The 26,754-nt window shown below is 40.8% G+C and overlaps 1 protein-coding gene across 1 annotated transcript; it reads left to right on the forward strand.

Annotated features, from left to right (window-relative positions):
* Positions 1-769: 769 nt before the first annotated feature.
* Positions 770-20,740, forward strand: ube2j1 (ubiquitin-conjugating enzyme E2, J1). Its single transcript, XM_055636035.1, has 8 exons — positions 770-923; positions 5,760-5,833; positions 7,299-7,430; positions 8,750-8,834; positions 9,481-9,586; positions 10,827-10,956; positions 13,963-14,112; positions 19,382-20,740. Exons 1-8 carry the CDS (start codon positions 893-895, stop codon positions 19,661-19,663), a joined length of 990 nt encoding a protein of 329 aa, XP_055492010.1. The 5' UTR covers positions 770-892; the 3' UTR covers positions 19,664-20,740.
* The last annotated feature ends 6,014 nt before the right edge of the window (positions 20,741-26,754 follow it).

Here is a 26,754-nt window from a genome sequence, read left to right on the forward strand (position 1 = left end):
GGCGGTTTTTAACAGGTAGGAAAGTACGCGTTTCTTGCATTAATAACATATACCGGAAGTGACGGATGTCTTCCAGTTGGATTTAGCGGCTCCGTCCGCCGAGCCCTGTGACGTGCAACCCCCCTATACTTTTCTATAAGATATCCTCTCATCCTTCTAAATTCCAGGGAACTGCTCCAATATATCGAGTACGCGGGCCGACCAGACTTTGGAAATGCTGCCAAAACATAGCAACGCACGCATGTGTGATATGTGCAAAAATAATTTCACTGCAGTTGGATATGTGACAAATAAAGCACCTGGCGGCTGTTTGTACAACGGGGACACGTGTCCTCGGCATGCGGTGGGGGGCAATTAACCTCTGTCACGTCACAAAGCCTACGTACCCTCCCCCTTCCCGGCGCCGTGAGATCACGTGTTGCGTTGCCTCCGCTAGACGTCACGGGGATGGAGTGAGGGGGCGGAGTGGATATCGCGTGAGGGGGGGGGGGGGTTTCGTTGGTCCCGGCCAGCAGCCGGAGCGGCGCATGGGATTGGGTCCGGCGAGCTACGTCACAATAGGCCTGCGTGCCCACCCCCCCCCCCCCTCCCGCGGGTGGTTTCACACAAGGCGCCGTGAGATCACGTGTTACTTAGCCTTTGCGGGACGTCGGTGCGGACGGTACGTGGAGGGGGGTTTTCCGTCACGTGTGGAGGGGAGGGCGTTGTGGACGTCACGTGTGGGGGGCGGTGGCGACGTCGATGGTCACGGCAGGCCGCCTCCACGTACGGGATTGAGTCCGCGTGATCTGCGCCAGGCGGAGGCCGGCCCGGGGGGGGGGGGGGTCAGGGGTCAGGGCGGTGTGACGTGACGTCGCGTTGGGAGCCCGGCGGCCGAGGCGCCGGCATCAACATGGAGGTCCAGTACAACCTGAGGAACCCGGGTGAGTAGCGCCGGCACCGGCACCGGAACCGGCTTATACTCGCCCGCGGCCAGGTCGGGCCGCTTTCGTTCACCAAGTGAAGTGATTCCGAGCGGCTGCTGCTCGGGCGACCGGGTCCCTGTCCTCCCTTTACTAGCGAACGAGGCTCGCTGGGGTAGGCGGGCCCGGCTGGGCTGGGCTGAGCTGAGCACCGGGTTGCAGCCCTTCCCTGAGCCGCCCAGTGTGAGACGAAAGCCGTCTGCTGAAGGGCCTTGATTCATCTCTTGCTACCCTGGGTCCACTGCCACCCACCGTTTCCAACTCCATCTTCAACGCTGTCATTGAGCCTTTCGGCACTTGGGCGTTGACAGATGAATGAGCCGAGGTTACCGGCCAATCCCGTGTCTCCACCTCGCTGATTTCCTCCAGTATTTAAAAACATAGAAAATAGGTACAGGAGTAGGCCATTCGGCCCTTCGAGCCTGCACCGCCATTCAATATGATCATGGCTGATCATCCAACTCAGTATCCTTTACCTGCCTTCTCTCCATACCCCCTGATCCCTTTAGCCACAAGGACCACATCTAACTCCCTCTTAAATATAGCCAATGAACTGGCCTCAACTACCTTCCTCTCGACATCTGCCCTGTCAAGCAGCATCTCCCCATTCATAAACTCCAAAGCCTTCTCAATAAAGACTTCTAAAACTGCTGCTAATTTTGTAATTCGCGTACCCGAATACCTAGATCCCACTGATCTTCGTTTATTTATATTTTCTCTCCATTTAGACAATAAATTGTCGTTTCATCTTGATGAAGTGTACCTTTGCCATCCCCCACAATAAACTCAATTTGCCAGTTTTTTTTTGCGTAGTCACTCCATCCATCTATATCTCATTGCAAGATCACAATCTTCTCTACATGGAATGTCTTTCCACCTGTTTTCATACTTTCCTGTTGAACCTTGTCAAATGTCTGTCATAAATTCATATTTTCTGTCTCTGGATCTCAGGAAGAGGCTAGTGAAATTGTTCCTAGCTTGTTAGATAGTGCTAGCGTTCGGGTGATCGCTGGTCGGCATGGACTGTGTGCCAAAGGGCTTGTTTCCATGCTGTAAAAACTAAAGTTTAACTCAAAGCAGCATTAAAGTATAAATTGTTTTAACAATTTGTTTAAAATAAGGTTGGCTGTGTTTACGCCAAAGATACGCAAAGGTTTTGTTTTTTTTCAACTTCAAATGATTACAAATGCTGATGAAGTCATGAAGCTGATAGCTGTGTTAATTTGCCTACATTAGAATAGATTTGATAATGCAAATGTTTCAAGAAAGTATGTTGGTACTTTTTACTATAGAGAATTATTTGGAGATTTGTGTATAACACCCAAAACATCTTTATGTTTTACTTTCCTGTTAATGACTGCTCATTTTATAAAATAAAATTAATAAACTGTATAATGTGTGAGACAAGTGAACAGATCCATATTCAATCAGAAATTGCTTCCCAAGTCTGTAAAATATTGCAGTAATTGGAGAAACAATTCAGAATACCACTGTGTTGTTTATGAACTGAGATGAGCATTTACCGTAAAAACAATTGCTGGAAATGCCCAATAAATTTAGACAGATCTGTAAAAAGGTTTAATAATTTGGCTGATATTTTTTTTATTTGAAATCAACACCACTGCTATTTCTATCATTCACAGTATCTTGTTTTTGAGCAATTGTTTGAAATTTGTAATCTACATATAACAAATAAATACCAAAAAATGATTGCATTTTTGAAATGTACATCTTTATCCTTTTTTAATTTCTTTGATATATGCTTTCAAGGCCCGGCTTCTCAATGGGAGCCTAAAATGAAGGAAATAGATATTTGGGAAATGGATTCTCAACACATATTAAGAACTAAATTAAACTGGAAACTATTAGAATGCTTCATCTAAATATCAAAGATTTTTTTGTGTCCTACTTTTACCTTGGCATTTCTTTACCAATTATGGCAAACTTGGAATGTTTCCACAAAGTTTTAAAGAAGAAATGTCTAAATGACTGCGGCTCAAATAATTTTGTCAAACTGCTGGTTCAAGGTCTGCTGTTGCGATAGTTGCAATGCTTATTTTAAAATAAATGAAAAGATAATATTATATGAGCTGTATTATTTGAATGCTATTTGTCAAATATTACAATTTGTTTGTGTCAGTACAGTACAGCATGTTAAAATGTTCCACATATTAAACTCTGCAGCTGCCACCAATTTAAGGCTGATGCGGAGCCTTAATAGTGGTGATGTGTACTAGTTTTTAGAAAGCGTCCCAGCTGGTGTGACTGGTTTGAGAAGTCTGTGGTCATCTACAGCTGGAGTTAAGCAGCTCAATATAAAATCTGCAACTTGCCTCGGCTATTTTTATCTAAGTAAATATAGTGTTGCTTTTATTTTATGAAGATTTTTTCCCCTAGTTTCATTGTTTTTGGACACCTTAAAAAGAGTAATAAATGGTTTGCAATTTGAGCTACGCAGCTACATTTGATAGGATGGATACAAGGAAAGGCAATTTTCATTCATAGCATTCGTCTTAAAATTCTCTTTAAAATGATAATGTTCCTATTGTAATTTACTTAGTTTTCCTCTCTCTGCTATTAATTCTTGACTAACTAGATGTAGAAGAGATTCCCCGCCCCCCCCCCCCCCCCCCCCCCCCCCCCCCCCCCCCCTGCTGAGTGGTCTCAATGGGGGGGTATGCCATTTTGGACTGAGTAGAAGAGAAATTTCTCCTCAATCAGGTCAATCTTTAATATTCTGCACTAAGAAGGCCCAATGGTTAATTTCATTCAAAGCAGAAATCAGTACATTTCAGAAGATAAAGAAAATCAAGGATATGGGGGATAGGGCAGGGAAATAGTGTTGAGCTAGATTAATCATGACTGGATGGTGGATGAAGCCTGAAAGAGTAAACAGCTAGTACTAACTTCTACCTCTCATATTCCTGTATTCTTATTTGTTTGGCTGTGGATTTTTTAAGGTTTGACATAGATATTATAAATTGTTTGAACAAGAAATGTTTTCTCTTAACTATTAAACTCTGTTTACCTAGAAGCTTTTCCTCATGACCAAAATATCCATGGCACCACGTATTCACAGCAAAGTAGTATAATTTGTTTTCAAACCATTGTTGGTTGTGTATAATGGTTATTGTCATGGTTCACTATTGTGTTTCCTTGTGGGTGTGGGATGATCATGGCATTCCAAATTCTGTACTTTGGACCAACAAAACTGCGTGCAAATATCTTGCTTTCTTTTCATAGATTTTTCAAACTATGTTTAAAATGTAATATTGCTACTTATAGCTAAACATAAGCTGATATTTAGATTAGGTACAAATGCCAACTCTAGTGAAACAGTTTGTAAATAATATCCAAGTGCTGGAAACTCCCTATAGAACAAACATTATTATGCGCAGAATGAAATAGAGTTAAAGTTTCAGGTTACTGACTCGTCATTGGAATTGAATTGAGAATGCAGTTTTTTAAAGTTGGTTTGGCTGAAAGGAGAGTGGATGAGAACAGAATTTGGGAAATGAAACAGATGTGGTTGACAGCCCAATTCATAGAGGTTAAGCCATAGTTAAGTAAAGTAAAAATCTAAATTGCAGTCGTTGAAAGTCTTGTCACCAAAACAGATACAGTTGAGAGAGTGAAACTGATGAAATGCAATTCAACAATTACCCAAACTTTTTAGTTTATTATGGAGCTGGTGTGTTCTGATGAAAGGTCATCCATTCAGCTCGGGTCAACTCAGTATTTTTTCTATCTCCACACATGCTGCCTGATCTGCCAGGTATTTCTAGTGCTGTTTTAGATTTTCCATATCTAATTGTTATTGAGAAGGTGATAATGGGTTGCTTCCGAAGCTATTGTAGTTTGTATAGCACATAGAACAGTACAGCACATGAACATACCCTTCAGGAAGATGTAGTGATAGTTACCAGATGGGCTAAAGAATGATGTTTAAGAAGGAACTGCAAATGCTGGAAAATCGAAGGTACACAAAAATGCTGGAGAAACTCAGCAGGTGCAGCAGCATCTATGGAGCGAAGGAAATAGGCAACGTTTCGGGCCGAAACCCTAAAGAATTAATCGAGTAAATAGTAGAAAGGATAGCTGTGAATAAATGGTCCAGATGGCTGTATTTTAATTTGCTAGAGGCCAATCGGATTAAAACTTCATTCAACAGAATAATAGAGCACAGGAACAGGCCCTTCGGCCACATTATCTGTTGAACATGATACCAAGTTAAACTAATCTCTGCCTGCATGTGATCCATATCCCTTGACACCTCATGTATCCATGTGCCTATCAAAATCCTCGTATCTGCTTCCACCACCATACCCTGCCTGACAGCATGTTCCAGGCACCCAGCACTCCCTATAAAAATAAAATTTGCCCTGCACCTTTCCTTTAAACTTTGCCCCTCTTACCTCCATGCGATGTCCTTGAGTTTTTCACATTTTCACTCTGGGGAAATGCTCCTCATTTTATATCAGTTCTCCCTCCAACCTCCAGTGTTCCAGAGGAAATGCTGACGCATGACCATCCCAGGCAACTTGCTGAAATAGGTGCCTTTTTAAGCTTCTCTTAGGAAGTTTCTCAGAAAAGTGTCCTTGGCCAGTTTGTAATTTGCACCATGGACTTCAAGCTGCCTTAGCAAGCTTGGGGTGTAATTCCAATAAATGTGAAACAAATAAGCATAAAAAGAAACTTCTAGGCTTGAATATTTGAGTGAACTTAACAATAAAGCATGCAATTGCTTATTTGCAACCATTGTCTAGATTTCTTAGCTGAATTTGTTTTATTTTATAGCTGTGAAACGTTTAATGAAAGAAGCACAAGAACTGAGAGACCCCACAGAACAGTACCATGCCCAGCCTCTGGAGGTGAGACTTTAAAGTTTTTTTAAATTATTTGGTGTGGTTTTTTGCTGCTGGTATGGATGAAATTTCCTCTCTTTACAAACCATTCCTGAGTGGTCCAACAAATAGTCATAGAGGCCCTCTGGCCCAACTTGCCCATGTAGATCAAGATGCCCCATCTATGCTAGTCCCACCTGCCTGCATTTGGCTTGTATCCCTCTAAACCTTTCATATCCATGTACCTATCCAAATGTTTTTTAAATGTTGTTATTGTACCTGCTCTGGTAGCTCGTACCTCTGGTAGCTCGTTCAATATACACACCACCTATGTGTAGAAAAAGCGTCCCCTTGGGTTCCTATGAAATCGTTCCCCTCTCACCTTCAACCTATGCCCTCTGGTTCTTGATTCCCCAACTCTGGGTAAATGTGCATCCATTTACTTCAGGGTGCTACTTAACACGTTAACAGGCTTTTAAATGTCTGTCCTTTTTTTCTCCACTTGCTGTGAAAATGTATCCAGAGCTTTAACTTTTAATTTTAAAAGTTGACCAACAGTGTGCCTGTTTTTTTTCTCTTTTGTGGTTCTATGAGGTGGTTGAAAGTTTTATTTGTAACTAACTCAATGTATTATGGTTTGAAGTTTCACTTCTTACAAGTGAATGTCTAGTCTGTGTTTTAGAATACATTACAGTTTACAGTCTCATTCCAAATGGTGTTAATGTTGGAAATACCATCAAAGTTGAACTCTCGGATGATAAACTCGTGAACTGATTCACAAAAGCTGTCGGTGGAAACCGTGCTTGCCACAGGGAGCAAAGTATAAACCATAGCTGTAGTTCATTCTTCCAGTGACTGGGGAGCTATCCTAGCCCAATGGTTGCATACCAATGAGGATACTTTGTGCCTGGGAAGAAACAACGTGCAACTACAGAGTCACTCAGTGTCTTTGGTGCTTCTTAAATTGAAAAAGGGAATAAGCAAGCAAGGATTCTGAGCTTAATTTCTGGCCATTGACTCTGGTCTTCTGTGATGATCTAGATTTTGGTTGTAAAATGTGTTGGGAGAAAAGTAAATAGCTAATTCAGACAGCGGATCACTGTCTAAGCCAGGGTCTTGAGCAGATGCATTGAGTGCACTGGAAGGAGATTGGGGAAACCTGGATCTTTTATGGCTGGTAAATTAATGGTAATTTAAATTGATGCTGCCAGGATTAACTCTAGCAGGGCACACTTCTGACACAAGGGTGGGGAGGTTCACTGGGATGCTGAATTCTGTGGGGCGTTTGATGCTTTCTAAAGATTTGGGACAATGGTTTATATGTTGGAGTGGATGTTGCTCTTCTCCGCAGGTGGATGAATGCTTACATGTTGCCGATAAACGACAAGCAAGTTTGTACCTTTTTGTGACTTGTCTTTTGCTTCCGACTTAACGTCAATAAAAAAATGCTCAACGTGCCATTTGCAATTGTTTGTTCTCTTTTTAAATGTAGGATAATTTATTCGAATGGCATTTCACAGTACGAGGTCCTCCAGACTCTGACTTTGATGGTGGTGTATACCATGGCCGAATAGTGCTGCCACCAGAGTATCCCATGAAGCCGCCCAGCATTATTCTTCTAACAGTAAGCTCAGTTTAAATTTATCTAAATTGTTACTTAGATCCCTTTCGTATGCTTGTCTTGAAAGCAATTTAACCTCTGGGCCATTGTCTGGTAATTTCATTTGGTTGCGGGATCAATGTTAAATGGTGCATTTGGCAAACTCCCTTTCCTCCAAATATTATTATATGATCCTTAGCGTTTGCCTGGACAAACATGCGGATTATTCCTTTAACCTCTCTTTTGAAGTACATTATCTCAGAGAAACATTGACATTTGGGAGAAGCGTTGACCCGCTGAGTTACTGAAATGTATGTGTAAGATCTTGCACAAGACGCAATTCCCTGTACCTCTGATGTAGATATCAAAATGTCGGTGGTGAAAAAGCTGACTATTGATTAAAAAAAAATAAAATGCAACCACTTTGGGAGGATGCAGGTAGAAGAGGCTGATTATTTTTTTTTCTTTTCACAAAATGGATAAAAAATGATGAGATGTAAATTTGCTGGATGGCAAAAAATATTCTGTTTTCATATCAAAATGCTAATTAGTATATTCTGTTTGCATATATTCTAATAGCTTAAATATCATTCTTCATGACATGGTGCATTGCAGAGAGCCAATGTTGAATTTATTCAGCAGGCACGCAATTGCAGCGTGTGTCATCGGTTGTGCAGGAAGGAACTCCAGATGCTGGTTTAAACCAAAAATAGACACAAAAAGCTAGAGTAATTCAGCGTGTCGGACAACATCTCTGGAGAAAAAAAATAGGTGATGTTTTGAGTCGAATCTGAAGAAGGGTCTCGACCCGAAACATCACCTATTCCTTTTCTGTCTGACCCGCTGAGTTACTCCATATTTTTTTGTCTATCTTATGTCATCGGTTAGTCTTCAATTGTCAGCGAGGTAATCCTCTATGCCAAAACAGTAACATTGAGGGTTTATTTACAGCCCAGTGATAATTAATTATGCTCATGCCCAATCTATTTTTTTTTGTCATCTTGTTATGTAAGAGGCAAGGCAATTGGTCTTTTGTTGCACTTCTGTGTACTTCCTGACAATATTAATGCATGGTGAAGTGATTCCTAAGCTATTATGTTAATTGGCAAATGTGAAATAAATATTTTCCCAGAGATATCGTTGACTGGGCTTTTTGGAAAATTGGAACAAACAATTGATCCCATAAAGTTTTTTAATGGCAAAACAAAGTGTTTTAATATTTTCCTTTGATTATTTTGGAAATGTTAAAAACAATTGGAAATGATCAGAAATGTAACAAATCTTGCAGTGTATTAAATATTTGCTGCTGCTGCTGCTGCTTGACTAGGGTCTTTGTGTTTCAGCCTAATGGTAGATTCGAAGTAGGAAAGAAGATTTGTCTGAGCATTTCGGGACATCATCCCGAAACCTGGCAACCATCCTGGAGTAGTGAGTATTACCTGCGATCCAGGCCATCAATGTTAATTATCACTTCCAAAGCTGTTGTGCAACAGGTCACTAGTGTGTTTTTTTTGTGGTAGACAATAGACAATAAGTGCAGGAGTAGGCCATTTGGCCCTTTGAGCCAATATGATCATGGCTGATCATCCCCAATCAGTACCCTTCTCCCCATATCCCCTGACTCCGCTATCTTTAAGAGCCCTATCAAGCTCTCTCTTGAAAGTATCCAGAGATCCGGCCTCCACCGCCCTCTGAGGCAGAGAATTCCACACTCACAACTCTCTGGTGTAGTACAGCTTTAATTCTGGCACAATACATTTGAAGCATCATGTGCAGTGTTACACATGCGATTTTTAATTTTGTGTCTGTAGCTTCCCCTTTCAGCCATGCAGCGATGGGGATTTGAAATGCCAAGCAATATCTCCATTGGTGTACCAGACCAAGGGCTACAAGAAATGTGCAAAAACAAACTTGAGTGTGTCTTTACTTTTTTTGAATTTTCTTCTCACTATTTAATTGCTCAACTAATAGCTATTATGGTGTATGTTGAAAACTTAAAAGAAAAATTAAACTTCACAATTTTTTTCAATTTAATTAACGTAACTGCTTTAAACCATATTATATTTGTTCCTAGTACGAACTGCATTGTTGGCCATTATTGGTTTCATGCCAACGAAAGGAGAAGGAGCCATTGGTTCTCTGGATTATACTCCCGATGAGAGAAAAGCACTGGCCAAAAAGTATGATTTTTATTTTGTTTACATCATGCAAGTAGACCAATTCTAGAAGAGTTCCTAAATATTTTAATCTAATTGTTTTAATTGCCCCACTCTGTTCGTTTTTTCCTGTTCCAAATTGTTCTAGAAGGAAAGTGTACATTTGTAACGCGTTTGACTTTATTCAATCTTTACATCTTCTTGGGCGCTAGTAATTATTGATGCCAGGTTATCATATCCTCTTACTCAATTGTAATGCTGCATTTAACATTGAAGATTGCTTTTGTAGACTGGACGTAACCTAGACAGAATTAGTGTCTTTGTACCATCTTAAAGTCAAATATCCTCTGTATAGAATTGACCATTGTAGTTTCTTCATTCTCACTTTTGCTATTTCTCTGATTTGAAACACAAATTTTGCTATTTCTCTGATTAGAAACACAATGTGGGAAGTACTTAACTCGTTAATTCCCTGCATCTTCTGTCATGTTAAAGTTCAGATATCAATTATCTGCGATGTTTGGCTTTTGTTCAACTACAGGCAGTCTCCGACGTGTAAGGGTTACGTTCCCTAACCCTTTCATGTCAGATTTTACGCAAGTTGAAATCACCTTAAACCTAGGCAGAAACAGAACTGACGGTGCTGGTTAATATACAAAACGACACAAAGTGCTGGAGTAACTCAGCAGATCAGGCAGCATCTCTGGAGAACGTGGATAGGTGACGTGTCGGAATCAGTTCAGACTGATTTGGTCCACTGAGTTCCTCCAGCACTTTGTGTCGTTTCACCTTAAAATTAGGCGTCGATACCACTGGACTGCTCCAGCGAGCCCTTCTCCACCAGCTGCCACACTGTCCCGTTTGCCCGGCTGCTGTTGTGGCTCATGTTGTAGCTTTTCCCTGTTTGAATTTTGCAACAGCATATGGTGTTGGTGGGTGTGGGTTGAAAAATGTTACTAGATTTCTCACTGCACATAATGTTGGAATTATTCTGTAGCAAATAGTACTTAAAAATGGGAACAACTAAGATTCCATAACCGTTGCTGTTTGTAAGGAGCTACTAACAGACCACTTCGAAATATTTAGGTTAATTGTTCAGATTCAGATTCAATTTTAATTGTCATTGTCAGTGTACAGTACAGAGACAACGAAATGCATTTGTTATTGCTATTGTAATGAACAGATTGTAAAGAGTCATGAGTTTTTGCAAAAAATTAAATGCAAATGCAACTGAAAGACCATTATTGATGTTCTTTTGATTTAGGTCACAGGACTTCAACTGTGAAATTTGTGCCACTTGCATGAAGACAGCCCTGCTTGCATGCTCAGAAAGTAGCATTCCAAGTCTCGCTGATGTGGAGGCCAAAGAATTAGCAAAACAAATCAATTTTAAGGTATGTTGCCTTTTATAAATCGAGCAATGAACAAAAATTGTTGGAAAAGCCAGTTTGATTGAAATTTGCACAGATGCAGTGTACTGTACTGGCATTTTGAATCATTTAGACAGACAACTGTGCAAGAGCCTGAGCCACACGTCAGATGTATCTTCTGAGTATTGTATTAAAGAAGTGTTGAGATTAGGTGATTGATTCTATATTTTAAGACTCTACCAACTGAAGCTTCTGTAGTCAGTGATGGAGTTGTTAAAAGGTCACAGTGTGCTGGAGGAGAGGCAGGATAAAGCGTGGCAGGTAATAGGTGATCACAGACAAGGGTTTGTTTATTGGCAAATGGTTGGAACAAAGGCCAGAGATTAAAACAGAAGGTGTGAGACCCAATGGATTTTAAGCTACTGTGGCAATCCGCCTCTGGCAATGGAGGAGGCCCAGGATAGGAAGGTGAGTGTGGGAAAGGGAAGGGGTGTTAACATGGTTAGCATCCAGGAGATCTGGTAGACCATGGCAGACGTAGTGTAAGTGTTCAGCGAAATGGTCGGCAAGTCTGCACTTGGTCTCACTGACGTACAGGAGGCTACATCGGTTGCAGTAGGAACTATTAAAATTGGGAATGTTGAAGAGCCCAGAACTGGAAAGGAGCTGGAGCCAACAAAGGTACAGTTGAAGATCCCAGCAGCAGCAGCAGTAGCAGCAGGGGGAATTGGAGATGGAAAGAAGTAATTAGGGTGAGAAACCGCAGGGTTTGTGATTCAATAGATGGTTCATATATGACTGCAACAATGAAAACAGACTTTAAAAAAATATCTGGACAAAAATACCACGCCAGATTAAATCAGTATTATGTGGTTATATCTGAAGATCATGGCTTCCTATACTGTACTGTATTGACAGTAAGAGAGAAATTTAGAGATGGTAGCAAGGTAAAATAGGGTATCGGCCTACTATTGAAATTACTTAATTTGAGTAATGTTGCCATGCAATGACATATAAGAAAGGGGAGAAGATCAAGGATGCTGTCTGGCCCGCTGAGTTACTCCAGCTTGTTGTGTCTATCTTCGGTTTAAACCAGCATCTGCAGTTCCTTTCTACACACATGACATGGCAAAGTTAAAGAGGCGCCCTTGAATGTTGGACTATATATATATATATATATATATATATATATATATATATATATATATATATATAAAGAAATTATGCAGTAGGATAGTAAAATTGTGTACATGAGAGGAAAACCAAAATATATGAGATTTTTTTAAATCAATTTGAGAAGTTAACTGGTGCATGGATAATCAGTGAAGGTAGGAAGGCTTTTTGAGTGGATGATCAGTGAAGAACTTGAAGTGGAAGAGGTGGAACAAGGCAAGATGCGCAAATCCAGGTGAAACTCAGTGCAGAAGAGTTGAGAGTAAGATGTGATATCAGAAATGAGAGCTAAATTGCCTATTCAAAGTTGTTGGCAGGGCAAAGTGTAGAAAATAAAGCCAGAGCGTGTGTGCCTTTGCTTCCACTACCTTCTGGCAAAGAGAATTCTAGAATCTACTAAACCAAGTGCAGACCCATTGGGTCTGTTCCCCCAACGTGCGGTTGGGGGGGGAGGCGGCACGCAGCGTCACACACACTAACTATCCCCCCCCCCCCCCGCACTCACGCTAATTACCCCCTTGATTTTATATTAACGTTATTAATTTGCTCCTTTTACCCCATAACCACCCTATCTACTGACGCATAGCCCCCAACTTGCAGTCACATCTAGAGGGGGGGGGGGGGGGGGGGGGGGTGTGAGAGAGGGTGTGCTGAGAGGGGAGGGGGAGAGGTGGGGAGCAGGGGGAGGGAGGGTGGAGGGAAGGGGGTAGGGGTGTGTGGAGGGGAGGGGGGGGGAGGGTGGGGAGGGGAGGAGAGGAGAGAGAGAAAGAGGGGGGAGGGGGGAGAGGGGGGGGGGAGAGGGGGAGAGGGGGGGGGGGGAGAGGAGAGGGGGGGGAGAACCAAAGACGAAACATTTTAGAACCTAAAAAATATATTTTAGAACCAAAAAAGTACATTCTGCAAGCATTGTAAAACAAAAGAGACACTTTTTGCAAACATTTTAGAACCAATAGACACATTCTGCAAGCGTTTTAGAACCACTAAGGACACTTACATTTGAGTAGACATGTGTTCAGTGTTATTCACAGCTCAGAGAAACGTGACCCTCTGCCTTCCTCCAGCTTGCAGACACTGATTGAGGCACACCACTTCCTGGTTTTATAGTCCCTCCACCCTGCCGCCTGCAGGGGCAGCAGAGAGAATGGGGAATTTTGTAAAATCATTAATATCTCTGTCATTTTTCATCGACGGGAAAAATCCTCGGCACATATACGGCGGAGGGGGGCCTCTGAGCAAGGTGGCCAAAAATGACGGCCGTAGGTGGCGGCGTTCTCTCGGAAATCGCAGCACAGATGGCCAAAACCGGTCAAGAACAGACTTTTAGTAATATATAGATGAATATTATTTGATGTAGATTCGTGTTAAACAAAGTGATATGTTTCTGAGGCTAAGTGGGGATATTGAGTAAGATTACAGTTAGTTAAGGGTTAGGTAGATATGCTTGAGTGACTTGTATCTCTGCCAATTTGTACGTACATATGCTGTGCAAGTGCTGAACTCTGGGCCTGGATTGTGTGTGGAAGTCCTGTAATGCAAATTAAACCCCAATCCCTGAATTATTTAGTTTAGGAATATAAGGCTTAAAGCTAAGATAACGGTTTATGTTTGTTGAAATGAGGAGCTGCAGAAGCTGGTTTACAAAAGAAGATACAAAGTGCTGGAGAAAGTCAATGGGTCAGAATAGAATGGAGAACATGAATAGTTGACATTTCATGTTATGCCCCTTCTTCAGACTGATTGTAGCTGAGGTGGGGGAATAAAGCTTGAAAAGAAATGGGGCAAGACAAAGCCTGGCAGATAATAGATGGATGCAGGTGAGGTTTAAAGTTTGTAAATGTGTTATTTATCTTTCAATAGGCAGAGACACATACTTCCAGCAATGCTGCAACTGAATCTGCTGCTGCTGCTGCTGCTCCTCCTGCTCCAGCACCAATAATAAATGAAAACCAAGATAGCCAAGTTTCCCAGCAACCTACATCCGCTGGTACCAGTCTGGAAACAGGAATGGTATGTAAACAAATTTATTCCATCTCATTGGCCTGAACTGTGCAGATTTTCTGCAGATATGTATTTATTAAATCCAATAATGTTTCTATTAAAGTGATCAATGGAAAACAGCAAATTCGTGATCTGGCATATGCTTCATGAATATTTCAATAATTGTGACTTGGCATAAACAAAGGCAGTGTTAGTATCCGAAGTTAGTATTTTTTTTTTAATATTTTATTTTTATTAGTACAGTAAATTACAGTAATACACATCACATATATATTATTACATTTGTTGTACCACTTCGTTTTTCGAGCTTTAAAAAAAGGTAGAAATAAAAGAAGTAAGGAAAGTGAGCAAGAATTGTGAAGGTGCAGGAAAGTGTTGGGAGAAGAAAGCCCCTTAGGGAAGAAGTTAGAGAAGGAAGTAAATAAAGAAAATAGACCCTAGAAAGAAAAGAAAAAAAAGGAAAAACAATCGCTCTATTATAACACAAATCTCCGCAAAAAAGGATATACCAACTGTTTTTTTTTTAGACTTTCGCCAGTTGACTCTTGAGGCTGTCTAGCTCTAGCTTCATTCCCTGCATATCTTCAGCCATTTGATCAACAATTGTTTCCATGTCGTTCATTGCAGTTACATGTGAAGAAACAATTACATGCACAGCCTCAAACTTCTTAGATTCTTCTTCCCCTTTATTAATTCTCCCCATTAGCTCTTCATGCACATCCTCAATTCGCTTTTGTATAATGCCAATGCAGTCAATAACTTTTTGATTACCAGCATTGATGTTCGACATGTTTTCCATCAATTTAACATTAATATTTTCCATCATTTTTGAGTTTCCAGCCTCAATATCCTTTCTCAGTTCTCTTACCGAGTTCTTTATCTCCTCCATTTCATTTTTCTACTTAGTAGCCATCTCAGTCTTGGCTCTTGTAGCCATTCCAGAATCCACTTCAGAGGTCCGTTCTTCAGTTTTCTGGGTTTTCAGCAGTTGTTTTGAGATTGTTCTCTGAGGGCTCTGAGCTGAAGACGGTTTTTTCATTTAAAATCCTTTATCCTCCGTTTAAATCACAGCGCTTACTGATGATGTCATCAGCACGACGTCCCAGGTCTCCGGTGAGTTTTTGAATTGGTCTCAACCTCCAGACCCGATTTTAACGCGAAAAATCGCGATTTTACAGGAGCGGTGCTAAAAGTTGCGACTGCTAGTCCAGCATGGCACCACCGGAAGTCCGTATCCGAAAAATTTGACAATGTTTTTGTCAGCTGTTTTATTAATCTCTTGATCATTTAGAAGAATTATGCACTCGTTAATGTGGTTATTATTGAACATGTTATCATTATTGAACATATCATCATCATTGTTGTCTAGGTTAAAGGTATTTGGTGACCCCTATGCCGTTGCTTTTTATAATTTATGTGGAGGTTTTGTTCTAATACCACTCAGTATTGCTGCTTTGCTGCATTGACTGTCTTTGTGCTGCCAGAGTTGTCCACACAGTCTTGGAAAAATTGCTCTATATTAGTTTATACATGCTGATTTCTGCTATTGCAAAGTTATCTTTATCACGCCATTTTCAGCTATCATCCCCAAATTTGGCAGTAGTCTATTTCAGTAAATCATTCATGATAGTTGTGTGAACTATTTGATCTAGAAACATTTCTTTACATGTCCATTAGTTTGAAATTGCCCATGGCTTGTTTAGAGCAAATTTAGCAAACCTGCCATTCATAGCAACTGTAATTTAAATGAAATTTTGCATCTTAATCACCACTGATGATTCCATTGAATTTTCCTTGTTTATTGTTCTGATTTGATCAATTTAATCCTTGAAATTATGTAAATGCTTTTTGGATTTAACATATGAAACTCATCCAAATTAGTTTGCAAATATACAACAAAATGTCCTGGTTATTATGGTGCTCTGCTGTAATTATTTCATGTGGATTGAGCATTTATGTAACATCTGTTACGAAATGCTGTAGCCTGGAATATAGCCAAGTTAGTGCGGGGGTGGAAGGGAGATTCAACTTGAATTTGCAGATAAATTGTGGTCAAAATCCAGGATAAGCTGTGGTTCAGGAATGACAAAGACTGGAGATTGTTTTAGCAAAAGCAAATCTAATGACCTTGATCCATCTGCTCGCGTTCGATGAAAGAAATGATAGAACAGCCAAAATGAATCAACAACTTAAATCGGGAAATGCTGTCATCATATTTTACTTAATATCCGATTGATTAGTTTGATCTATTTTGTGCTCAAAATTGGGTAATCTACATTTATAAATAAATATTTGTCATGATATTTTTGGGAGAGCTGCCGTCACTCTTACTTGTAATTAAAGCTAATGAGGAGCATCCTATTCCTAAAAGATTCCTATTAAATGGATTTAATAATACTAATTGTTGCTGTCTGGGAAAAGTATAATATTCTGTGTTCCACTATATTAGTCAAGAAACTGAAGTTGTATCTGATGGATTAATTTAGCTGTCATGATTATTAGCCATATGTTGTTTAGTGATCACTTTAATGCTGAAGAATAGGCATGTAAACCAAGCGTAATGGATTGATTTGTTAGCGAAAAATTGTCTATTTGTTACATGTTTGTAGGGTCATACAGCATAGAACAGGCCCTACGGCCCAGCTTGCCCATGCTACTTTACATGCCCATCTACACTAGTGTTTGGCCCATATCCCTCTTAAACCTTTCCTATCCATGTACCTGTCCAAATGTCTTTTAAATGTTGTTGTAGTGGGTAACAGGGTGAAGGAGGTAAATACTATTGATTTAACATATGATGCTTAATAAAATCTATGGAATAAAAAAGGCAATAGAGGTAATGATAGCGGTAAAAATATACATGACAAGAAACAGTAGCAGCAAATAGTTGGATATTTTTCAGTGAAGAGCAGCGCATAGTGGTCTTCCCCAGAATTCTGAACTCATTCTCTGTCCTTTATGTGTTCTAATGACTTAAACTTTGATAGAATTGACAAAACCTACACTGCAGACTACAGAAAACTTGGAAACGTATTGACGAAACATCAATGAACCATGAGGAGTATAGTGCCAGACTTGGGTGTGATGCAGACAGATAGTGTAATGGACGACATACTGCAGGTGAATTATATCATAGAAAGATGTGAGGTGTTACATTTCAGTCAGATGACTGCAGAGAAGCAATGTAAATTAGCAGGTGCAGCCCTAAAGGGTAAAAGCACAAATATCTGAAGGTATGTGCATAAATTGTTGCGTGCAGAACGTCTGAAAGAGTGCGTTATTTTAAAAGAAGAATATATGGAATGCTAGACTTTATAAATGGACACCAAGTGCTAGTGCAAGGGATTAATGAAAAACCTTTATATGACACCTTATTTTGAAGTGCTGTACACATTTTTCAGCACCCCATGGGGAAAATAGATATGAAAGTTTCTAAGCGGTTTATAAAATTAGGGTAGTCTTTTTCCCAGCGCAGGGGAATCTAAAGCTTAAGGGCATAGGTTTCAAAGGGGCAAAAATTTCAGACGGTGATGGGTATATTGAACAAGCTGCCGGAGGAGGTGGCAGATGCAGGTATAATTATAATATTCAAAAGATAATTGCACATGTAATTGGATAGGAAGGCTTCAAAGGATATGGGCCAAATGCAGGTAAGTAATATCAGTATAGATGGGTATTTTGGTCAGCATGGTGAATTGGACTGATGTGCCCATTTAGAGATTTCCAAAGATCCCCCCCTCTTTTCAGTCTTAAATAACCAACCCCTTACTCTGAAATAGTAACCCTGGTTCTCAATTCTATAGCCAGTGAAAGCGTCTTCCCAGCATTCATCTGAGTGCTGAAAGATTTTTTTGTGTTCAACTCGCATTCTTTTAAACTCTGGCCTAATCTATTTGAGCTCTCTCCTGTACAACAAACTTGTCATGCCTGGAATCAGTTTGGTGATTCTTCATTACACTCCCACTGTTGCAAATATATCTTTTGGCGAAGACCAGAAATCATACACAATTCATCAGCTGTGATCTTACCACATCCCTTAATACCAGCAGCGACATCTTAATCACCGTTTTAAATCCTCAAGTAATAACCACCAACATGCTATTTACCTTCCTAATTGCATGCAATAACTGTATTCTAGCTAAAGGGTACAGTAAAGGTTAACTAGAATGATTCCAGGGATAGATACCAAGTGCTGGAGTAACTCAGTGGGTCAGGCCAACATGGACAGGTGGTGGTTTGGATTGGGACCCCACTTCAGCCATGATGTTGAGCTCCGTTGTTTCCACCTCCAGGCTTTTTCTCAGGTAAGGAGCCCTTGCATCCCACCAGTGACCCCTTCTTCCATCTCTAACATCTGCCTGAAGAAGTGTCCCAACCCAAAAGTCACCTATCCACATCACTGAGTTACTCCAGCACTTTGTGTCTTGTTTTGTAAAACAGGATCTACTGTTCCTTGTTTCTACATGATTTCAAGCATGTAGGTAGATTGGAGAATTTAAGTTATTTTCCTTGAAACAAGAATTTTAAAGGAGATATGTTAGAGGTTTTTAAATTTCTCAAGTGTATAACAAGGTAGCAAGAAACTATTCCCATCAGCAGAGGGATTTTGAATCAGGACATGGGGTTGGCGAATCAACAAGAAGTTGCATGGGCCAAAATGTTTGGTTGAGAATGAGGCTCTCAGCTATGCTGATTGTAGCAGTGATAGTAGTGGAGACAAGTACAATAATGGCATTCTAAAGGGAACAAATACATTTGCAGGGGTACATGGAGAAGATAAGGGAATAAGATGGCAAGAATGTCCTTGACCAGAGCCAACAGGGATTTGATTGGTTAAATTACCATTTGTCTTGCCATCACATTTTGAAGTGTTGAGATAATATTCCACAATTGTCAGAATTTGGCAATGATGCAACCAATAGAGCTTTTACATTTGAGGAAAGAGAGGAAGAAACTGTTCCAAAAAAACTGTTGGCTGGATTTATTTTTAATTGTTTGACCTGATTCTTTTGGATGGAGGCCAAGGAACCTTCGGTGGCACAGCGGTAGAGTTGCTGCCTTATAGTGCCAGAGACCCGGGTTTGATCCTGTTTACGGTTGTTGTCTGTACGGAGTTTGTACGTTCTCCCTGTGACCGCAATGGTTTTCTTCAGGTGCTCCAATTTCCTCCCACACTCCAAAGACGTACAGGTTTGTAGGTTAATTGACATTGGTGAAATTTTAAATTGTACCTAGTGTGTGGGATTAAAAATTAAAGATCTTTCTTTCCGTTATTCAGATTATTGGAGATGACACTCACGTTGGGAATCAGGAAGATACACAAAGTGTGCCGCCTAACACGACATCGCTCAGCCCTCGACAGCGGCGTGCACAACAACAACAACAACAACAACAACAGACAAGGCGCCCAACTTCATCATACTCTCAAGTCCGGCAACCAACTAACACGAATCAAATCGGATCCACTATCCTAATTGTTGTTTTGACATTAGCGCTGGCTGCCCTCATTTTCCGAAGGATTTACATGGCCAATGAATATAGATTTGACTATGAATTGTAATGATCAGTTGTTTTGTATAGCGTAGACTGGGTTTATTACATACCTTATGTATTCTAGCATGTTCGGTCACCATATTAAACAATATTCGCTGGGCATTGTATGACCTATGCAAAGTGGATTTAAGAAGTTATAGTATGCAAAGGTTATGCATAATTATCCTTGGGATAGCAAAAAGCATTTTCCAAAAATTTTACACTGCAGGGAAACCCATTTAAGAATAATTTTGATCATATCTTATTCAAATCAGTTTAGTGTTAGTAGAATTGAGTTGTTTTCATTGAGGTTATGCTGTTCAAAAACGTATTGTTCTGAACATGTTGCTGAACTATTTAACTGGGAAGTTCATTGGCTTTTAACACCAGTCCAAGTTAAATTATATGCAATTGTCCCTTTTTGAAGTGAATCATATTTCTTTCTGTTCCCTAATATTGTAACCCTGTCGGTTAGAGTGTGAATTTCCAGTTGTTATGTGGATTTGAGCAGCTTGGCAGGTGTTATGGTACTGCAAATTTAAAATCTATATTGAATTCTTAACACTGCTCAGTGAAGTAGTTACAGGCTGAAATGTAATACTGGTTTCTTGGCACCAGGTTAACAGAAATACCATTAATTCAATTTAAAAATATCTCCTCTCATGAGGGATCCATCAGAAATATGATCTACAAAGACCTATAAAGTTAATCTAAAAAACAGCAGGCATCAAATGTACATCAGCCACCATGCTTTGTGATCTTGTAGATTATTCAGGAGCGACAAATTGTATGGATTTAAAAAGTTTTCTGATGGTACAAGAACCCATAGAATATGTAGTAATAAAAGGAAAATGATTTAGCGCTAGTCCATGAAGCAATTCTGGCATATCTTTTTACTTTTGAGTAGCTTAATTTAATGGGAAGAAACATGAAGGAATGTTGCAGTAATTTTGGTATAATGTCAAGGTAACTCTATTTCTAAGCTTCAATAAGCATAAGAGTTGTTGCGTTTGAGAATAGTGCTTGGATAAGTTATTTGTAGAAACATCTTCCCATCCTGAGTTGGCCAGAGTAACCATCTATTGCATTTTTCAGCAAGTGATTTTTTTTAAAAAGCGCTTTTTCAGTTATGGAGATTAGTTTCCTTGAGGTATGAATGTAATAGCATGTCAGAGTGTGTGTGTGTGTGTCTCTTTTGAACTTTCTGTTCAAAGTTAATAATGCAATTTTCATGTATACGATGCTATGCAGATTTATAATTTTTGATTTGACATTCTGAGTGAATGGAGGGAGATTTTTTTTTTCAATTGCTGGTTGCTTTTTGAACAATGACTTTTGCTGATGTAAAACTTTTTAAAGCTATCTCACACAGATATAAATGTTTACCATTGTATTTCCAGTTATAGAATTGCTTTTTGTGGGACCTAAATCCTTTGTACAACCATCAACACAGCACTTTACAGTTAAGGGAACAATCTGGTTACTCTTGTCTTTCTTATTCATTATTGTTACCAAGCTCAAAGTAGATGTTCGATACGGTAGTTTTTGTTTGAAATAACTAACTGTTTGTGGGTTTGGAAGAAAAATGAACTTTCCTGTCTGGCAGCATTGCCCGTCATCCATTCCGAAAGATTCTTTGGAGAGTTTTGTATTAAAGTTCATGAATTGTGATATTAAAAACACTTTCCTGTCACAAGCACAATTCAGAAGGTTGCTAAAATAGTACTGATATAACAATTTAATTATAATATTGAATAAATATAATTCCAGATTTATTGTTTGTGCTTTGTCACCTTCATTTCATTTTTCTGTCATTGATCAAATAATGAACACTTTGAGTGTTAAAACTTTCAATCATGGCTTATAAATTGAAAAGAGAGACAGCTAGAAATGCATGAAATGGAAATAATGAGTACCATTATCAAATATCTTTGATGGATTAAAAGTAAAGTATTTAAACAGCTACAGAAAGATATCCTGTACAGAATGTGAAAGTACTCTGTGTACTGCTTTATTGCAGAGCATTGTAGGACTAATTGGAGACAGTGGACTAACTAGTCTGATCCTGTATAGATCAGTCTTTCCTCCTTCCTTGAGAGTTAAACCCTTTTTATATTGTTGTATTAGCTCAGTATATTTGCATAGCTAGAATATAATGTGCAGGAATTAAATAAGATACATGTGTATGAAGGAACTGCAGATGCTGGTTTAAATCGAGGATAGACACAAAAAGCCGGAGTAACTCAGCAGGACAGGCAGCATCTCTGGAGAGAAGGAATGGGTGACATTAAACAAGACACAGTTGGATTTAAGTGAAATCGTATTCAATCTGATTAATGAGTCGGTGCCTTCCTGATATTGTATTACTTTTCCAGCAAGTACAGTGTTTACTTTTGTATTGACACGTCATTCGTGGAGATTTAGAGATTTGTTTATCTCCTATGCGAAAGACTAATGTTCTATTTTAGTATAAACTATAATTCAAAATTAACTGTTATTAAACAGATGATGTAATAAGTAACACTGTAGTGGAAGTTGTAGGTCTTTCTAGAAAAACATTTGATGTCGCAGCAGTTTATGGAAGCTCTTATTAATAGAATCAGGTAGCATGAAAGAGGGACCCTTGGTCCAACTCATCCATGCCAAAAAAGATGCTCTCACCTTAGATAACCCTAAGTTTGTCCACATTTAGCCCTTATCCCTTTAAACCTTTCCTATCCATGTACTTGTGCAAATGTATTTTAATGTAGACATGAGGAACTGCAGATGCTAGTTTACAAAAAAAAGACAAAGTGATGGGCAGCATCTCTGGAAGACATGGATCCAAGTGACGTTTTGGGCCGGGTCCTTTTCACAGACTAAGTGTAGTGAGGGGTAAGAGGGATCTGAGAATTGTGGGGGTGGGACAAGGGCTGGCGAGTGATAGGTGGATTACGCAAGGGAGTTTTTCAATGGCAGATGGATGGACAGCCCAGAAATGAAAACACAAAAGGCTAAAAGATATGGAGAGTACATTGTGAAGGTAGAGGGATACACATGGATGGTGTGTGTGTGTTGGGGGGTGGGGGGTTGCAATGGATAGTGGGAGAACATCTAGATAGGGCACAGGGAAGAGGGGCAGTAAAGGGTGGGGGGGGGGGGGGGGGGGGGGGGTACATTGGTACCCAACACATCTCCAGGCATCCACCACCACTTTATAAAAAGACATGCCCCGCACATGAACTTTAAAGTTTGCCCCTCTCACCTTAAAGCTATGCTCTCTAGTCTGACATTTCAATCCCAGGAAGAAGGTGCTGACTGCTACGTCATCTATGCCTTTCATAATTTTATCTACAGCCTCCTACATGCCAGGAAAAGCAATCCCAGGTACTTGTAGTTAATACCCTCTAATCCAGGCAGAATTTGGAAAATCATCTCCACCTTGGATTATATCTAATAGGAAGCTTTGTTACATTCCTTGCATCGTTCCATTAATAATGCAGAAGACTCGTGCAAACACTTGGAAAAGCAGTTTTCTGCAGCTACTAAAGATTTCTTGCCTTCCATGTGACAAGATTCTTCGATTGAACCAGCCCAATTTCTCGATAAAGTGCTGCAGTATCACGGCGGTCCAGGCAGCATCTCTGTTCTTCACCATTCTACAATAAATCCAATTTCCATTTCTCAGCCAGAAAAAATAATGCAAGGCCACAGCCTCCTGCATTTATCTATGTCCTATGCCCTGAAAGATATATTTGCAATTATAAACTAAATACGGATCTCAAAGGATAAAATGAAACATCTAAGATTATTAAGGGTTTGGACACGCTAGAGGCAGGAAACATGTTCCCGATGTTGGGGGAGTCCAGCAGCTGGGGCCACAGTTTAAGAATAAGGGGCAAGCCATTCAGAACGGAGATGAGGAAATACTTTTTCACACAGAGAGTTGTGAGTCTGTGGAATTCTCTGCCTCAGAGGGCGGTGAAGGCCAGTTCTCTGGATGCTTTCAAGAGAGAGTTAGATAGAGCTCTTAAGGATAGCGGAGTCAAAGGGTATGGGGAGAAGGCAGGAACAGGGTACTGATTGTGGATGATCAGCCATGATCACAGTGATTCGCAGTGCTGGCTAGAAGGGCCGAATGGCCTACTCCTGCACCTATTGTCTAGTGATACAAAGTGCTGGAGTAACTCAGGGGGTCCGGGAGTGTCTGAGGAGAACATGGACAGGTGACGTTTTGGGTCAGGATCCTTCTTCACCCTGCTTGTAGTGGGACGGGGAGAGAGCTGAGAGAGAGGAGAGGCAGGACAAAGCATAGCCGATAATAGGTGTACACAGGCGAGGTGGATGGGGGGGGGGGGACAAAGACCAGAGATCGAAAGCAGAAGGTGTAAGACAAACTGACTCTTATAAGACAGAAGATAGACACAAAATGCTGGAGTAATTCAGCTGGTCAGGCAATCTTACAAGACAGAAGATTTGACTGCTACATTCTGTTTCTACAGATCTGGTAGAACAGATTCAAATAATACAGATAATACTATAACTCCCCTTCCCATTCCCACGCTGACCTTTCTGACCTGGGCTGGGCCTCCTCTATTGTCAGAGTGAGGCCAAAGGCAAATTGGAGGAACAGCACCTCAGATTTCGTTTGGGCAGCTTACACCCCAGTGGTATGAAATATTGATTTCTCTAACTTCAAATAACCCTTGTATCCCCCCCCCCCTCTCTCTCTCTCTCTCTCTCTCTCTCTGTCCCTGTCCCTCCCCCACCCTAGTCATTGTACTAGTTTCACTGTGGTGCTGGTGAGTTCCATTGTCTACAACTCGTTCTAACCCACAGCCAACAATGGCCAATTTCTTTTATCATCGTTACTTTTTTGCCTACCTTTCATTCGTGTTTTTTTTTAATTCTACATCCCTCATCCGCAACTTCCTCATCCACAGACCACAGTCTGTTTGTATTGGTGGAAATGTGTCAGCCTCGATAACAATCAGCACAGGACCACCACAAGGCTGCGTGCTCAGCCCCCTGCTGTAATCACTCTATACCCATGACTGCGTAGCCGGTCATAGTGCGAACTCCATCATCAAGTTCGCTGACGACACCACTGTCGTGGGACGTATCACTGATGGGGATGAGTTGGAGTATAGAAGAGAGATTGAGCAACTGTCCATATGGTGCCAGCACAATAACCTGGCCCTCAACACCAGCAAAACCAAGGAACTGATTGTGGACTTTGGAAGGAGTAGGATGGGGACCCACAGTCCCGTTTATATCAACGGGTCAATGGTTTAAAGGGTCAAGAGCTTCAAATTCCTGGGCGTGCACATCTCTGAAGATCTTTCCTGGTCCGAGAACACTGATGCAATTATCAAGAAAGCACATCAGCGCCTCTACTTCCTGAGAAGATTACGGAGAGTCGGTTTGTCAAGGAAGACTCTCTCTAACTTCTACAGATGCACAGTAGAGAGCATGCTGACCGGTTGCATCGTGGCTTGGTTCGGCAACTTGAGTGCCCTGGAGAGGAAGAGACTACAAAAAGTAGTAAACACTGCCCAGTCCATCATCGGCTCTGACCTTCCTTCCATCGAGGGGATTTATCGAAGTCGCTGCCTCAAAAAGGCTGGCAGTATCATCAAAGACCCACACCATCCTGGCCACACACTCATCTCCCTGCTACCTTCAGGTAGAAGGCACAGGAGCCTGAAGACTGCAACGACCAGGTTCAGGAATAGCTACTTCCCCACAGCCATCAGGCTATTAAACCTGGCTCGGACAAAACTCTGAACATTAATAACCCATTATCTGTCATTTTGCACTTTATCAGTTTATTTATTCATGTGTTTTGTAGTCAATGCCTATTATGTTCTGTGTGCTGAAGCAAAGCAACAGTTTCATTGTCCTATCAGGGACACATGACAATAAACTTGAACTTGAACTTGAACTCATTACCTCTTGTTTCCTTTCCCCCTCACTCTCTCAGTCTGAAGAACGGTCTCGATCCGAAACATCACCTATTCCTTTTCTCCAGAGATCCACTCTGATCCTCTGAGTTACTCCAGCTTTTTGTGTCTATCTGCAAGTCAGGTTTAGCGTGAAATTCTTCTAGCATTCCTTGCTGTTTAATTTAATATTTGTACATGAAGCTGAACGGTCAGTCTCTCGTATCTGCAGATGTTTCTGCCCCGCTTTCTCAGTAAGATGTTCCATGTTTATGTGACACAATGGGACGAACATATTGCTCCTTATCTCATGCTAGAAGCGGGTTGAGAAAAGGGCCTTGCCATGTGTGTAGGGGTTTGATCTGCAGCGGAGGGGGGTGCCTGCTCTCCAGATGACGCGCCCAGCTGGCATCGCTGGCTTTAGGGACAAGGATTAGTTGTCAATCGCAAAGCCCGTGCAGACACTGAAGTTTGTTCCAGCCTTTGGCGAACAAGTAGTCGGAAGGGCGACAAGCTGCCCTGCACATTGGAGGGTCGACAACCGGCGTGTGGTCCCAGAGTAACAATCGATTCAATGTTTAAACCACAAGTGACTCGCACTGCCGGGTTGGACGGGACTATCGCCGGGACTGTTGCTATTTTGCGAGCCATGCCTTATTTTTTTAAAAACAATTTTAATAATCTGCTGCCTGACAATAGCCACCGAGAGCAGGAAACACAGGAAGAAGCGATGGGCATCTCAGGTTGAGCAGCTCAAGCAGGGCAGGTAAGGAATGACACTGGGAGACAACCAGGCGCTTCGTGTGATCAGAGTGAAATGTATTTGTGAATGAGTGAAGCTTTTGCAATGGGAGAAACATGTTGCATTTGTTCTTCGCTGCCAGGGGTTCAAAGTTGGAAACATTTCTATTGTTTTAAATACGAACATTAACGCTGTCGGAAGACTCTGTGATCTGCCTTGCCTTGTAAATCTTAGTTTGTTAATTTGGAATGGAATTGACACATGTGACTAGGCACAGTGAAATTCTTTGCTTCAATACCCTATGTATACAAATAGCAGACAAATTTGGTTTCTTCTACACAAGAAGAACAAAATGTCGATTTAATTTAATAGAGATTCGTAGTATCATCAAAGACCCACACCATCCTGGCCACACACTCTTCTCCCTGCTATCTTCAGGTGGAGAATATTGAATCT

Source organism: Leucoraja erinacea, chromosome 5, assembly GCF_028641065.1.
Source record: "Leucoraja erinacea ecotype New England chromosome 5, Leri_hhj_1, whole genome shotgun sequence".
In the NCBI taxonomy this organism is placed as follows: domain Eukaryota; kingdom Metazoa; phylum Chordata; class Chondrichthyes; order Rajiformes; family Rajidae; genus Leucoraja; species Leucoraja erinaceus.